At 45.0% G+C, this 14115-nt stretch overlaps 1 protein-coding gene across 2 annotated transcripts; it reads right to left on the bottom strand.

The window, feature by feature from the left end:
• On the bottom strand, positions 1 to 14080 carry PYGO1 (pygopus family PHD finger 1). Of its 2 annotated transcripts, none has more exons than XR_014213425.1 (4): positions 13947 to 14080; positions 11024 to 11109; positions 8471 to 9797; positions 1 to 161 (listed from the first exon to the last, which is right to left on the bottom strand). XR_014213425.1 is itself a non-coding variant. In XM_082198713.1 (4 exons), exons 1-3 carry the CDS (start codon positions 13996 to 13998, stop codon positions 8682 to 8684), a joined length of 1254 nt encoding a protein of 417 aa, XP_082054839.1. In that variant the 5' UTR covers positions 13999 to 14080; the 3' UTR covers positions 1 to 161; positions 8640 to 8681. The 2 variants fall into 2 exon arrangements, 1 of the variants encoding a protein (XP_082054839.1); XM_082198713.1 differs by having other exon boundaries at positions 8640 to 9797.
• Positions 14081 to 14115: the final 35 nt, after the last annotated feature.

The raw sequence follows: 14115 nt of genomic DNA, 5'->3' as shown, positions 1-14115 counted from the left end.
TTTGTTACTTTGACAAGACTTTATTAACATTCATTTTACAAGCACTTAATTCTGTCCGTCTTCAACTTTGTGAAAAGTGAATTGAAATATTAACAATTCCAGCAGTGAATTAAAATTCTGATATGGTGCCCTCACATTTTTCTTTTTTTATGATGAACATCCTGAAGAAAAAACAAACATAGGATTGTCATTTTGGTAATGCAATCAAATGGGCACCCATTTCTCGGTATCGCACATTGAAACATTTAACCATTTAGATCGGACACAAATTCTGTGTGTGCCTTAAGGCATTTACACTGGTTGATGCACTTGCTATCATCTACTAGAACTCAGCTCGTAATGTAAGACCAGCTAACTATCCAGAGACATAAACATGGTTCCTATACGTCATAGAGTAGCTTAACACACACCATGATATGAAATCATTTGCATTACATAGTAATTAAATTTCTTACTAAAGCAGCCTTCCCAAACCTGGTACCCTCCAGACGTTCAACTGAACTACAACTCACATCAGCCAGCATGACCAGGCTTGAGGGATGATGGTGGGAACTGGAGTCCAGAAACATCTCGAGGGTCCCCGTTGTTGGGGAAGGCTGAACTAAAGGAATAATAATGGACAAAGTCTGGGCGTTTGTTTCCAATTTGAATTACATACATCAACTTTGCCGCACACCACAGTTCTACTGCACGTGTTATTTCAGACATGCTCTAATTTTGTTTTCATTTAAAGTTGTTGCAAAAATAAATGTCACCAATGTGGAACACATTTGAGATTGTATAAAAGTACTGAACTGATATCCCAAAAACAGGTATATGTAAGCAGTACATAAGGAAAGACTAGTTTTAATATGAAACTGTCATTAAGTCACATACAACATAAAAAAACACATGATCAAACTACGTATAAAATGTCACACGTACATTTACTAGCAAGCAAGGCTATTATTTATATATAAAGAGAGGGGTACATATATTTTAAACATGACGTGGTAGTGTTACTATTAGATTGAAATGACATGGGAAATTGTCAAAGTTCAAGACTACTATTTTTTAAAAAAATAAAAAATATCAAGCCAAACACATTTATGAAATTATTTCCCCTTATAATTGAAAAATGTGAGAAATAATCCCACAAGTAATTACAATATTTTATTGCGGGGCTTTAAGATAATTAGCTGCATTGCTAAATGCAGTCTCATACACCCTAACCTAAGAGCTTGTGGGAGAGACTGTGTGCTTAGGACAAATTTCGGCCTTGGAGGAAAGCAGATCAAGTGATGGTTGTGGGCCTGCTGGGCTGGAGCCAGATCTCCCTGTGCAACCCAAGCTGCCAGATGCCAGGTGTGTCTCCTCTCGGCCATGTGGTGACAACAATTAGGCAGAATCCGTTTCTGTGTGAACCACACCTTACTGGATCTGGGCAACGGAATCCTAGCACTTGAAAGACCGATTAACCCACAGCACTCAAAGCCATCATTAGTCACAGGCAGAGAATAGGAGTCAAGAAGAGGGAGAGTTGTCTACATAGATGCCTGCAAAACAGTCAGCCTGAGAAAGGCAGGAATGCTGGCACCTGGAGAGTTGGAATCCATTGCCATCTTAAGATATAGTTGTCAAATTAGATATTTTAAAAGATAATTTAGAGGGTTCTTCAACTGACGTAAATGTAGTACAAAGAAGGATAGCTCGGTAAAGCATGAGACTCATAATCTCCGGGGTGTGGATTTGAGCCCCACGTTGGGCAAAAGATTCCTGCATTTCAGGGGGCTGGACTAGATGACCCTCATGGTCCCTTCCAACTCTACCATTCTATGATTCTAAAGAGCAAAATGACCACAGGGATAGGAAATCTATCTCCAGAAGACTTAAGAGAGCTTAATCTACTTCACTTTGAAGAAAAGAGATGAAGAGGTGAGCCAGCTTATATATTCCTTTTGCATTATGCAATGCCTCTAGGCAAATATGTCAACCGATGCTATGGAAATGTGTGGGTCAGAGAAAACACTAAGAAATATGGAACTTCTCTCTGTGGAATTAAGAGCATGAGAAGAATGGGATGCTGGATCAAACCGGTGACCCACCTAAACCAGCATCTTGTTCTCAGTGGCCAACCAGATGCCAGTGTTTGATGCTTGCTGCTGTGGTATTCAAGTGACCAACTTGCACGCGACTTAAGGATAAATCAACACTCCGCAAGAGGTGGGCTTCTTGGCTCTTGAACCCATTGGTCTCTCTTTATAACCCAGGGGCGGCTGACCTATGGCACTACAGATGTTATTGGCACCTCAGCAGCCTCAAGTAGCATTAGGATGATGGGAGTTGGAGTCCAACAACATCTGAAGGGCCACAGGTTCGTCACCCCTACTTTAACCCAACTTAGACATTTATAAATTTAGGACAGCTGATATTTAAGTATAAAATGTGCAACAGATATACAGGATAATCTTTTGTGACTTTGCTTTGGAAGCACAGAGTCCAACCCAGGGTTGCATTCCCTGCAATGGCACCCTGAAGGCTGTTTCTTTCCTTCTGGCTCCAGTCATGTGCTTTGACAAAATATATCTGCAGTGCACCTGTCTTCTGCCTAAGTGAACACATTGTGGTTGACCCTCCAAAGGCAAAGCTGGTGAGAGAAAGCTGAACCAGATGGCCTACGCAGAAGGGACCTTTCTGATAAGACACTTCTCATCTGTCTTCTACTTAAGCACCTTCACACCTTTTTCTCTAGCTACTGTTGCCAGTATTATCCCCACTTTGCTGAACAGTAAACTGTTCCTCCAATGCCTCAAGGGCCCAACTCACCAGGGCACTGCTGGCATACAACCAGCTTTTCTTTATTTCAAGAGAGGCTGCAGAGGCACAGATCCAACACTAAACTGAACCCACAGTCTGCAGCACTGGAATTCTACCCCAGTGGAATCTGACCCCATCAGCTTATGGGTTGCCAAGTTGCTCATTTGCCAGAGATTTTAGAGAGGTTTTAGAAGCTTTGGCTAATTAAAACACAGGAATTGGGAGAAGGGAGAGACATAGGGGAGTGTGCTAGCCTCTACCCAAAATTCTAGATGAAGAAAACCTCAAAATCAGTACCTAGAACGAATTGTGATGCACAAGCCTTCACATATTTACTAATTTCCATACCCAGCCCACTGTTTGACACATGCTGGAAAAGAATGATTCAGTTGCTTCTCAAAGTACCACTGCACCTTGCACACTGGAAGTCTGCCTTGCAGAGACAGCCAGTTGCTGCTTTTCTCCAGAACCACGAAGCCTAGCAACTTGCTTTTTTACACAGAAACAAGAAGCCACGTCTCCAGGATTCCATGGCAGCCAAATGTTGGAGCAGAAGTTATATATATGCTCCTCTCTGGCTAAGCTGCATTTCTGCTGATTTCTAGATAAAATGAGATGTTCTATTTTTTCCTGATACTGCAGAATGACTGCCACCTATAAATAAGTATGAAGGCTTCCTGTTAGAAGCCTCCTGCTGTTGATTGCACCTGAGTTAAAAATTGGCTGTACAAACATGTTGCTGAGGTGACAGCACCTAAATCTAACTGTGGCATTTGCTGCCATAAGATGTAGTGATGGACACTATGTTGGACAGCTTTAAAAAGGCAAATTCCTGGAGGAGAATAAGATTACCAATGGCTGACATTTGGGACATTTATAACTTTTATTCTAGGAGAAGGTTGTGATGACCAATAAGTTGTGATGATCTTGTTGTGCTCAGGTCCTGCTCACGGGTTTCCCAGAAGAGGCACCTGATTGGCCACTGAAAGAACAGGACGCTGGACTGGATTGGCCTCCTTTGGTCTGACCCAGCTGCAGGGCTCAGCTTACGTTCCCTACTGGTGTATAACATTCACTGCCTGAGTTGTGCACCCTCATAACCTTATGGCAAGGCTGCCCCTTCCAGCACATGTGTGCAAAGCTGCCTAAAGAGCGATGGAGGCACTCCAGGGCTCTAGTTTTATGATGACACTGATTTACTCTTAGTTTGGGGTGATAAAAGCATGCTGGGCAAAAGCCACAAACGCAAACAACATTTTCAAGAGAAAGGCTCACAAAAGGTGTTTCTTTACATTCTCATTCCACAACACCGAATACAACAGAAAGTTCATGTTGGGTGTGTGAGCACCTTGAAACAGCTCTCGAAGGGCTGCAAGGCACCACATTGAGAGAAATGTGTTGTCCACAAAGGCTAGCCACCAGGCTACTCCTTGTTCCTGGCATGGCTACTTTCACCCAAGAGTCAAAAAATGAACCACAACTCATCATGGGGAAACAAACCCAGAGGTCACAGAATAAGGCACATTGTTGACAAAGGAGATTCAAGTTTAGTTGTGGTCCCAGCTACACCTTCTAAGCTTTGAGGTCTCTTGCTCTGATCCTAGAGTTAAAGGCCATCACTGAGACCACAGCTATTGCAAGCACCTCAAACGCATAAGTATCTCAAGTACCCCAAATTTTCTTTACTCTACATATTTTTCCAACTGGCAGGGCACATTCCAAAGAAAGAAGAGAAAAGCAACCCTCCTCAAAACAGTCACATGGGCATTATGCACAAGAATGCACCTCTTTCACTCAAACTGGAACTTCCCAAGGGTCTATGCAGTACAAACAATATAATGATGAGACATGCAAGAGAGCCCAGGTGCTCCTCTATGGCAATTACCAAGAGGATGCTCTTGAGAATGCAGCAGCAGCAGCAATGGTAGTAGGTTACATATATTTTGCTATTTTGCTGGAACCCTCCGGGGTGTGCTGGTGCATGGCCACAAAAGAGAGAAAGTGCAAGCCCCTCTGACATCTCAACTTTGCCTTACGAAAGGGAAGACCATTCTTTGGTGGAGAGCCCGTGAAGAGGAATTTGGTTGGATAATTCAGAATCCCTACTAATGAGAGTGCAGAGTTGGCATTCAAACTCCTACAAGCTCTCACAGAGCTCATTTATATCACAGCTTACTCTGGAATAAAACTCCCTTGCCTTATTTCAAAATCTCATTAACAGGCCAGGCTAATGACAGCCCACTAGGCATCTCAGCCCCAGCAGGGAAAGACCTCATGAGGTCACAAAGAGGAGACTAGACTGAGGCACACACTGCCTCCTGTGGGTTATATGATCTCAAGAACCCAGGGCCGAAGAGGGAGGGAAGCTGTGCAGTTTACAGCCAATACCACAAATGGATGTTTTGATAGACAAGCACAGAGAATTCCTGAATTTTCTAAAGAGAACCCTCTTGTGTGTGGTCACTTCCTTTGCCTCCTCTGGGAGGGAACTCTGTAACAAATGAGACAGTCCTTTTTCTTTCCTTTTGCCTGTAAGGAGACTCTCTCTTTCCACTATGCCTCCAAGCTGACCAGATGCACATGCTTTCAGCCATGTTAGTTAAGACTACCAACTTTTATTTTAGTGTGACTTAGAAGTATTTTCTGCACACTAAAAGGTAAAGGTAAAGGGACCCCTGACAGTTAAGTCCAGTTGCGAACGACTCTGGGGTTGTGGCGCTCATTTCGCTTTACAGGCCAAGGGAGCCAGCATTTGTCCACTCCACAGTCAGTTTTGTGGTTGCTGCAGCCGTTCTTGGATTTAAGCTTCAGTTAAACTAAGTATAGGCAAACTCGGCCCTTCAGATGTTTTGGGACTATAATAATAAATAATAAAAATATTATTTATATCCCGCCCTCCCCAGCCGAAGCCGGGCTCAGATCGGCTAACAACAGTAAAATGATACAACATTCTAAAATCATTTCATTATAAAATCAATTCAAATCAGATTAATGGCAACCATTGGGCTGGAGTTCTGTGAGGATTGCCAAAGGTCAGGCTGTACCCTGGCCAAAGGTTCGCTTTACAGGCCCTGCGGAAAGATGTCAAGCCCCGCAGGGCCCTAGTCTCTTGTGACAGAGCGTTCCACCAGATCGGAGCCACAGCCGAAAAGGCCCTGGCTCTGGTTGAGGCCATCCTAACCTTTCTGTGGCCCGGGACCTCCAATGTTTTTGTTTGAAGACAATAAGGTCCTCTGTGGGACACACCAGGAGAGGTGGTCCCGTAGGTACGAGGGTCCTAGGCCGTATAGGGCTTTAAAGGTTAAAACCAGCACCTTAAACCTGATCCTGTACTCCACCGGGAGCCAGTGCAGCTGGTATAGCACCGGGTGAATGTGATCATGCAGTGAGGAACCTTAAGGAGTCTAGCCATGGCATTCTGCACCCACTGGAGTTTCTGGGTCAGTTTCAAGGGCAGCCCCACATAGAGTGAGTTACAATAATCCAGTCTGGAGGCGACAGTCGCGTGGATCACAGTGGCTAGGTCATTCCTAGCTAACAGGACCAGTGGTCAGTGATGATGGGAGTTGTTGTCCCAAAACATCTGGAGGGCCGATTTTGCCTATGCCTGGTTTAAACAGAGAAGTGCGGGTTGGGTACAGCCCACAGAGGACTGACTGTTCTCTAGAAGGGCTACAAGGTTAAATTCATCTAATTCAAACATCAAAGGCCTTGGGGAATTATAATTCAAACAAGGCATGCCAACAGAGCATGTACAGTTTTGCCCGCAGATATCCTTTGTGGGCCCCTCAGGCTGCCTGTGTGGAGTGTCTCCACCCCCATCATTCAGCCCAGACACTGAGGTCCAGCGCCGAGGGCCTTCTGGCGGTTCCCTCACTGCAAGAAGCCAAGTTACAGGGAACCAGGCGGAGGGCCTTCTCGGTAGTGGTGCCCACCCTGTGGAACGCCCTCCCATCAGATGTCAAGGAAATAAACAACTATCTGAGTTTTAGAAGACATCTGAAAGCAACCTTGTTTAGGGAAGTTTTTAATGTTTGATCTTTTATCATGTTTTTAATATTCTGTTGGGAGGCACTCAGAATGGCTGGGGAAACCCAGCCAGATGGGTGGGGTACAAATATATTATTATTATTATTATTATTATTATTATTATTATTATTTTAATGAGAGAAAAATGAGGCTAAAACGTAGTAGAATTTCCACCAACCATCCATAGCTGCAACAGCTGCTCATTCCTCCAGCATTATTCAGAAATTCATGTGCTCTGTAAACCTCACTTCAGAGGAGATCAGTGAAGCTGCAATGTGCTGGAAGAGCTTGGGGTTCCCACAGAAGTGAAAAAAGACTTTTTGTGATGGAGAAAAACACTGACCTAAGGTGTTTTCCAGACAGGCTTTAGATATTAAAGAGTTGGGAAACCCGGGCTATTGTTTGTGCCCTGCACTCTGGTCTCTGCACCTGATCTACTGTATCAAATCCCCAAAGGCAGTTACACTGGGGCGAGTAGAGGAGAAAAATGCTGGGCGTGACCTTCCCTTCCCCGGAGGGAGACATTATACCCTCCAAAGACAAGCAGTTTTCAAGAACACAGCCAGAAGCAAAACAAAAACAACAGCAGAGCTGAGAAGCTCAACTGGAAACAGCAGAGGAAGGAGCAAGCGATGGCAGTGGACATCTGAGCGAGCAGCCAGGGTTCCAGGGCAGACCCTGAACTGTATGGGAAAGCAAGCACTGCAAAGAGCAGCTGAGCGGACACAAAAACACACTAAAGCAAGAGTTACAAACAAAGCCAAATGTGCAAGCTAGCTGTGATTGCGGGCAGGAAGAAAGGGAGACACAGAGGCTGCCTATGTGCAACAGTGAATTCTGTACAGCAGGCACCAGAGTAAGTCCATGTGGAACCAAATGCACATTCCCAAGCCAAAGACAGTGGGACTTGAACAATTTACCATACTAGCAAATTTATCTGGATTACATTCATCACACAAAAAGGTCTAAAGAGCCCAGAACGCTAATCTAGCACCACAATGGAGTTCCAAGACAGCCAACACTGGGATGGCAGCATCACACTTCATGGTCTTGCAATGCCATTGCGGAGGACATGATGGGTCTTGGAAAGGGTGAGTGTGCATTAATATCACAGGCATATAAACCTCAATCCCTTTTTGAAAAAAGGGAAGAAGAAAAACATTCAGGCCTGCTGAGCTTTTATGCACTTATTCTTATTGATGCTCACTTGACCAATGAAAACTACAAGAGTTCTTGCTGAGTAAATGTGTTTGGAAACAGGCTGCTAAAGACCATTAAAGAGATGCCCACTGAGTAAGTCTTCAGAATTCACTAAAAATGGACCTGTTCCTTATCTTCAAAGCTCACCAATATGTTCTGAAAGAGCAAGCTAAATCAAAATGTGAAAAGGAGGTTAATATGACTTGAGGTTTTCAGCTACTTATACAAATAGTTTGACATTCCTGGTGATCATTTTAAAATAAATATTGCTTGATCCTTCTCCCTGTGTCATGCCCTCAACCTTCAGAACTTAAGAAAGGCTCCCAAACAGAGGACAGAATTAACTCCCATGTACTCAAAAGATAAATCAGTATATGGTTCCTCCAACACTGCCAAGTGGAATAGCCCTGGGCAAAGTGATCCACAAAGGCAGATGTTTACATACCCCCAAACTTTCCATGTGAGTAAAGCCATATTGGCACTTAATCGTCAGTTGAGCATTTGCTAGAAGTTCTCCTGGTAAAATCTTAATGCACTTGGGCAGAAAGTGAAGACCAATTGCTGAAAAGAAAGCAAACAAAGCCCACCCATGACTGATAAAGGAAACACCGTACAAATGGCAGCCAGTTGAGTATCTGAAGGAAGCAGGGTGGGCATCACGCATCAGCATTCAACACTAGTGGCCCAGCTGTTTCTCTGGTGCGCATCAGCTGAACATCCTTGTCCGCCATGCAGGTGTCACAGCCCCACACTGCCGATGCTTCTGCAGTGAGCAGTCCGTAGGCAGATTCCGTCATGCCTGTGCAGATCCGATGAAACCATTTTTGACAAGAAGCTTCACACAAGATGGCATCCTGGTCATCGTTCACTTCGTGGGTACAAATCCCACAAGGATAGACTGGCTCAGAGGCGGCGTGACCATGCTGACCAGGGTGTAGGGGCATTTTGCTGCCCTTCTCAGAGCTGCCTCCTTCAGCTGGACCTCGGCTGGGGAGCCGGGGCTTGTTCTGAGCCCCATTCGCATGATTGCTGTTCAGATTTTCAACATTTTTAGAAGGGATGCTCTCCTGGTTTGCTGGGTTATTTCGATTCACAGTCTTCATATCTGTGTTTCCTGAGTTCGCAGTGTCCTCTGGGCCGTGCAGATGATGTTGTGGCGGGGGGTGGTTGTGCTTACTTGCCCCTTGCTTTTGCAAAGGCTTTGCCTGGTTGTAATTGTTTGGCGAGGGAAAGAAAGAATGGTTTGACTCCATCTGGGAATTGTTGAAATTGGGGTTGCCGCCAGGTCCAAAGTGCAATGGCATGTCATGGGGTGACATCTGTGTTGTGTTCTGTGAAGGAATGTGACCAAAATTCTCACCAGGGTTCGGCCTGAAGTGTTGGCCGGACATGCCAACATTCTGATTCATGTTACTGTTATAGGATGGCTGGTTTCCAAAAGACACATTTTCATGTGGCCCAAAGTTAATTGGTTGAGGCCGGTTGTAGACCATTCCCACTGGGTTCTGGGGAAATGGGTGTGGCTGGTTTCTAAGTGGGTAAGTAGCACCGTATGGTGAGGACATCCTGGGAAGCATCTGCGGTGGCATCCTGAACGTGTTGTAGCCTCCAAAGCCAGGGTAGCTGGGATTGGCAAAATATGGGTTCCCCAATGGCAACGGCTTGTAAGAAAGATTGTTGTAGTTGTCATCAAACGGATTTGCAGCTACAAGGTGATCAGAGCTGGGATTTGGTGGAGGCGCATATTCAGATGGTGGAGGAAAGGATGACCCCTGGAAATGTTAAATCAGAAATCAAGATTACTTGGAATCCCAACAGAAGAGAAGGCCAAACCTGAGGATCCCCTCATCTCATGAAATGAAACATCCGTATCTATTACAAAGGTGGGCTGCTGGCCTCAGAATCCATTTAGGATTCCTCCACTGCAAAAGCATTCGTCTTTCCATTCTTCATAGTATGCCCACTCCTGCAGCTGCTGCCTACACAAACTCCCTGTCAAGAGGACCATAGTACTGACACACAAGGCCAGTCACATATCGGACATCACCTCAAACCACCGGTTGGTCCCTTGGTTCAACTTGCAGCCAATACATTTTTGCAAGTTGACTATGTGTTACATGCAATCATCACAACTAGAGAGAGATCTGTTAGACTGTAAAGTTAAAGTGATCTCTAAAATGTATAATGATACACTGGGCAATAGATATTGGTCATAACATAGAAATGGAAGCATGGGAACAACTGTGGAATACAGATATAAAATTTACAGCATGCTATGGTATAAGAGAAAATTTTATGAAAATGTTAATAGGTGGTATTTAACACTTAGCTGACTTGCAAAAATGTATAAATCAAAAGTGAATTAAGTGATGGAAATGTAAAGAGAAAGAAGGTACATTTTTTCACATGTGGTGTTGTAATAAGGTTAAAGCTTACTGGGAAAGCTTTTTTCTTGGGAATTATTTATTTATGTATGCAACTACAGCTGCAAGAATGTTATTTGCCCCAAAATGGGAAGAAGATGTCCCGATGAAAGAAGAATGGATACTGAAACTAATAGACTATGTAGAAATAGTGAAGCTTATCGGAAGAATAAGATATCAAGACGCTAAACTTTTTATAAAGGAATGGAAATGGTTTGTTGAATATTTACAAATAAACTGTAAACAGATTAAGACATTGGCAGGATTATTGTAAAAACCTACAGTTTCAAATATATATATGAAAACAGATGATTAAAAGAATGTTAATATCATTTGGAATATGCAGAGAATGTGAAAATAAATATAAGGAACCACAGATAGAGGGGGAAGGAAGTCGAGGTTTGAAATGTTAGAATTATTGCTGAATGTTGTAATATATATAAATGAAAATGATATTTAATTTTTTTTTTTTTTTTTTTTTTTTTTTTTAAGGAAAGAGATAGGAACTCCCACAGCGGAAGAGTCAGGCCAGTTTAGATTTTCCAGCCAAAGGGAGGAGGCACAAGGCAGCTTACCTGAAGATTCGACTTGCGCTTTTTCTTATCTGGACTGCCAAGCTGCACACCTGGGCCTCCTAACCCATCCAATCCACCGTCACCACCTATAAGATTTCAAAATATACTGTTCTGTAGTTAACTTTTTGACAAAATTATAGATTGTGCAGGCAAGTCGAGCTGTTCAGTATGCGTCTATGTAACATGCATTACTTAGCATTGCTGTCCAGAGAAATGGCAGTACAGAGAACTTCTGCAATCAGACTAAGATACAGTACTTCACATAACTTAAGATATGTTACTAGTAACCAGTCTTTTCTTTCACAGGTGAACATCAACTGTGTCTTCTCCTATGGATTGAAACATACACTCTCTCACTTATATGGGTGCTGTGTTCTGTTCTGGGTAGATTCTAGCCAACTACATGCCTACAGAATTATATGCCATTGCTTGGTTAAGCTACTGGGAGGATGTACAAAAATGCAGCGATACCTTGGTTTACAACCATAATCCATTCCGGAGGTCCGGTTGTAAACCAAAACAGGTTGTAACCCAAGGCGCGCTTTCGCCAATGGGGCCTCCAAAAAAAATGGGCTGTAATAAAAAAAAATGGACACACACTTCAGGATTTGACATGGTTGTAATCCAAAACGGTTGCAATCCAAAATGGTTGCAAATCAAGGTACCACTGTATGTGAATATGTAGCACAGTGAGAAATTGGAAACAGACAAGACTTGGAACTTTGCAATTAAGACACCGCTCTCTAAGGTGAAGGAAACACTCAAAAAATGACTGTTCTCTTTGGCACTCTAAGAATCCTGTGGCCCAAGTTAAATTAAGGCTTCAGCAAGTGATGACAATTAGTGATTAGGGAGCCTTAAGACCTACAATAAAGCTCAAACAACTAAGTTCTAAAAGCCCAACTAAGTTCCAAAAGCTCAGCTAACCCAGGACACAACCAATACAAAGAGAAGGAAAGGTGGAACACAGTGTGGTTTTTTGCTTAGCCACATACCGGTATATATTTCTATTTGAAGGGACACTTAATGGCAGGAAAATGTTAATGAGCTATTTTAGCCATCTGCTTGAGGGCTCACTGAAAGCTCAGGCCTATTGCACTAAAGGCTTCACACTGCCTGTGCTTGTCTGGCCATCAGTTTAAATCTACAAGATTGCAGCAAAGGATTTTTTTTCTTATCAGAGGCATCCTTCATAATTAACGCAATTGAATGATCACATAGATCCTTGCAGCAACAGCTCCGACTTTCTCTGCCAAGCAGCTCAACACACACCAAACTTCCACTTCTGTGATAACAATGTTTAGGACTGTAAGCTTGCTGTACCTTCCAACAGGAGGACACATTCAAAAGCTTTCTTTTGTTATAGCACTTTTTGCAGAAGGTGGGGAAGTGTTGCATCCTGAGAAACCAGGTATAACCTAAATATGCTGGTGGGTAACTTGGTCTTATCTGATGTGGACAGCTGTGACAGGCAGCCGGAGCATGGCTGGTGGAATCACAGGGGCGTCCTGTCTCTCTCAGCATCCAGGCCATGATGTCCCCATGCTTACTTGCGCACAGATGCACCAAAGTGGATGAAAAGCCTCCGTTTTCTACGCTGTTTAGAAGACAGATGGCAACTAACACGGCCGAGTGTTAAATTTGTATAAAAGCAGCATTCATTAGCTGAAGAAGGTGCAGCCCATCAACAGTGTCTCCGAAAAATCTTAACACACCACTTGGGAAGACAGGCGAACTAATATCAGTGTACTGGATGAAGCAAAGATCACTGGTGTTGAAGCAATGATTCTTCAACATCAACTTCGTTGGACTGGTCATGTTGTGCAGGTGCCTGATTATCGTCTTCCAAAGCAACTACTCTATTCCAAACTTAGAAATGGAAAGTGTAATGCTGGTGGTCAACAAAAGAGGTTTAAAGACTGTCTCAAGGCAAATCTAAAAAATGTAGTATAAACTGGGAGCGCTCCAGCTGGAGAACAGCCTTTACCAAAGGTGTCATGGACTTTAAAGACACTCAAACTCAGAAGGAAAGGGAGAAACGTGCTAAGATTGGCAAATCCACACCATGATCAACTCCCACCAGGGAACCAATGTCCCCACTGTGGAAGGACGTGTGAGTCCAGAATTGGCCTCCACAGTTACTTACAGACTCATTGTTAAAACCGTGTTTATAGAAGACAATCTTACTCGTCTGCAAGTGATCGCCAAAGAAAAGAAGGAGGAACAAGACTGGAATGCAACTGAGACAAGCCATTCCCTTTTCATTCCAAAAATTCAGCATAGTAGGAGCCTTAAGATGTTTTGCCTTCAGCAAGGTAGTTCGACGCTTTGCAAAAAAAAAAACCCCACACCAGTCCCTGCTGCCTGTGTGCCGAGCTCCCGACCCTTCTCCATTCAAGGTGCCTCAGGAATGCTCCCTCAGGGGCTTGCTGGACGCTTGTCGGAATGGGACCGCGTGCCGATCTGTGTTCTCCCTCTCTCTCAGCGCCCTTCCCTGGCAATGACCCTTGAGGCCTACGAGTGTCTGAATGGGTGCGTCTCCCAAGAAGGACGAGGCCCTTTCTCAGTCACACGGCCAACAATCAACCCCGAACCAGCAGCCTCAGGGCCCCGCCGCCCCCCGCTTTGTCCTCCCCCTGCCGCCCAGGCACCAGCCCTGCAGAGGCGTCCGAGGAGCCCCTTGTGCGGGAAGGCCCCCCTCCTCCCGCAGAAGCCACGGCGGGGCCGAGGCGCCCCTTCGGGAGCTCGAGAGCCGGGAGGCGGCCGGAGAGGGGCTCGCCAAGGGCCCGGGAGGCTTCCCTGGCCTGGCCCGGCCGGAGGGAAGAGAGGCCGCCCCGCTCTCCCGGCGGCGGCCAGGCGAGGCGAGGGCGCCGCCGCCGCCTCCACCTCCGGGCCGGGGCCTCGCGCGGCCGCTCCTTCCCACCTCGGGGCCTCTTGAGCGCCGCGGCGGGGTCCTTCTCGTGTTCCGCGGACATCACCGGCGAAGCATCGCTCCAGGCCCCGCCAGGCAGCAGGAGCGGAGGCGGCGGCGGCGGCGAGAGGGCCCGGCGTGGGCGGCAGCGGGGAGCGGGAGCCGCAGCAGCCGCCGCCCT

This window comes from Podarcis vaucheri (assembly GCF_965113315.1).
Source record: "Podarcis vaucheri genome assembly, chromosome: 14".
Classification (NCBI taxonomy): Eukaryota; Metazoa; Chordata; class Lepidosauria; order Squamata; family Lacertidae; genus Podarcis; species Podarcis vaucheri.
Note: the sequence above shows the minus strand (reverse complement) of the source record. Positions and strands in the feature narration are given on the sequence as shown.

Bases quoted from the DNA above. Each gene is read 5' to 3' on its own strand.
- PYGO1 (XM_082198713.1), bottom strand. From the start codon at position 13,998: ATGTCCGCGGAACACGAGAAGGACCCCGCCGCGGCGCTCAAGAGGCCC. The intron at 11,110-13,946 runs GTGGGAAGGAGC...GAAATCTTATAG, and splicing joins GGCGCTCAAGAGGCCCCGAG to GTGGTGACGGTGGATTGGAT. The intron at 9,798-11,023 runs GTAAGCTGCCTT...TAACATTTCCAG, and splicing joins AGCGCAAGTCGAATCTTCAG to GGGTCATCCTTTCCTCCACC.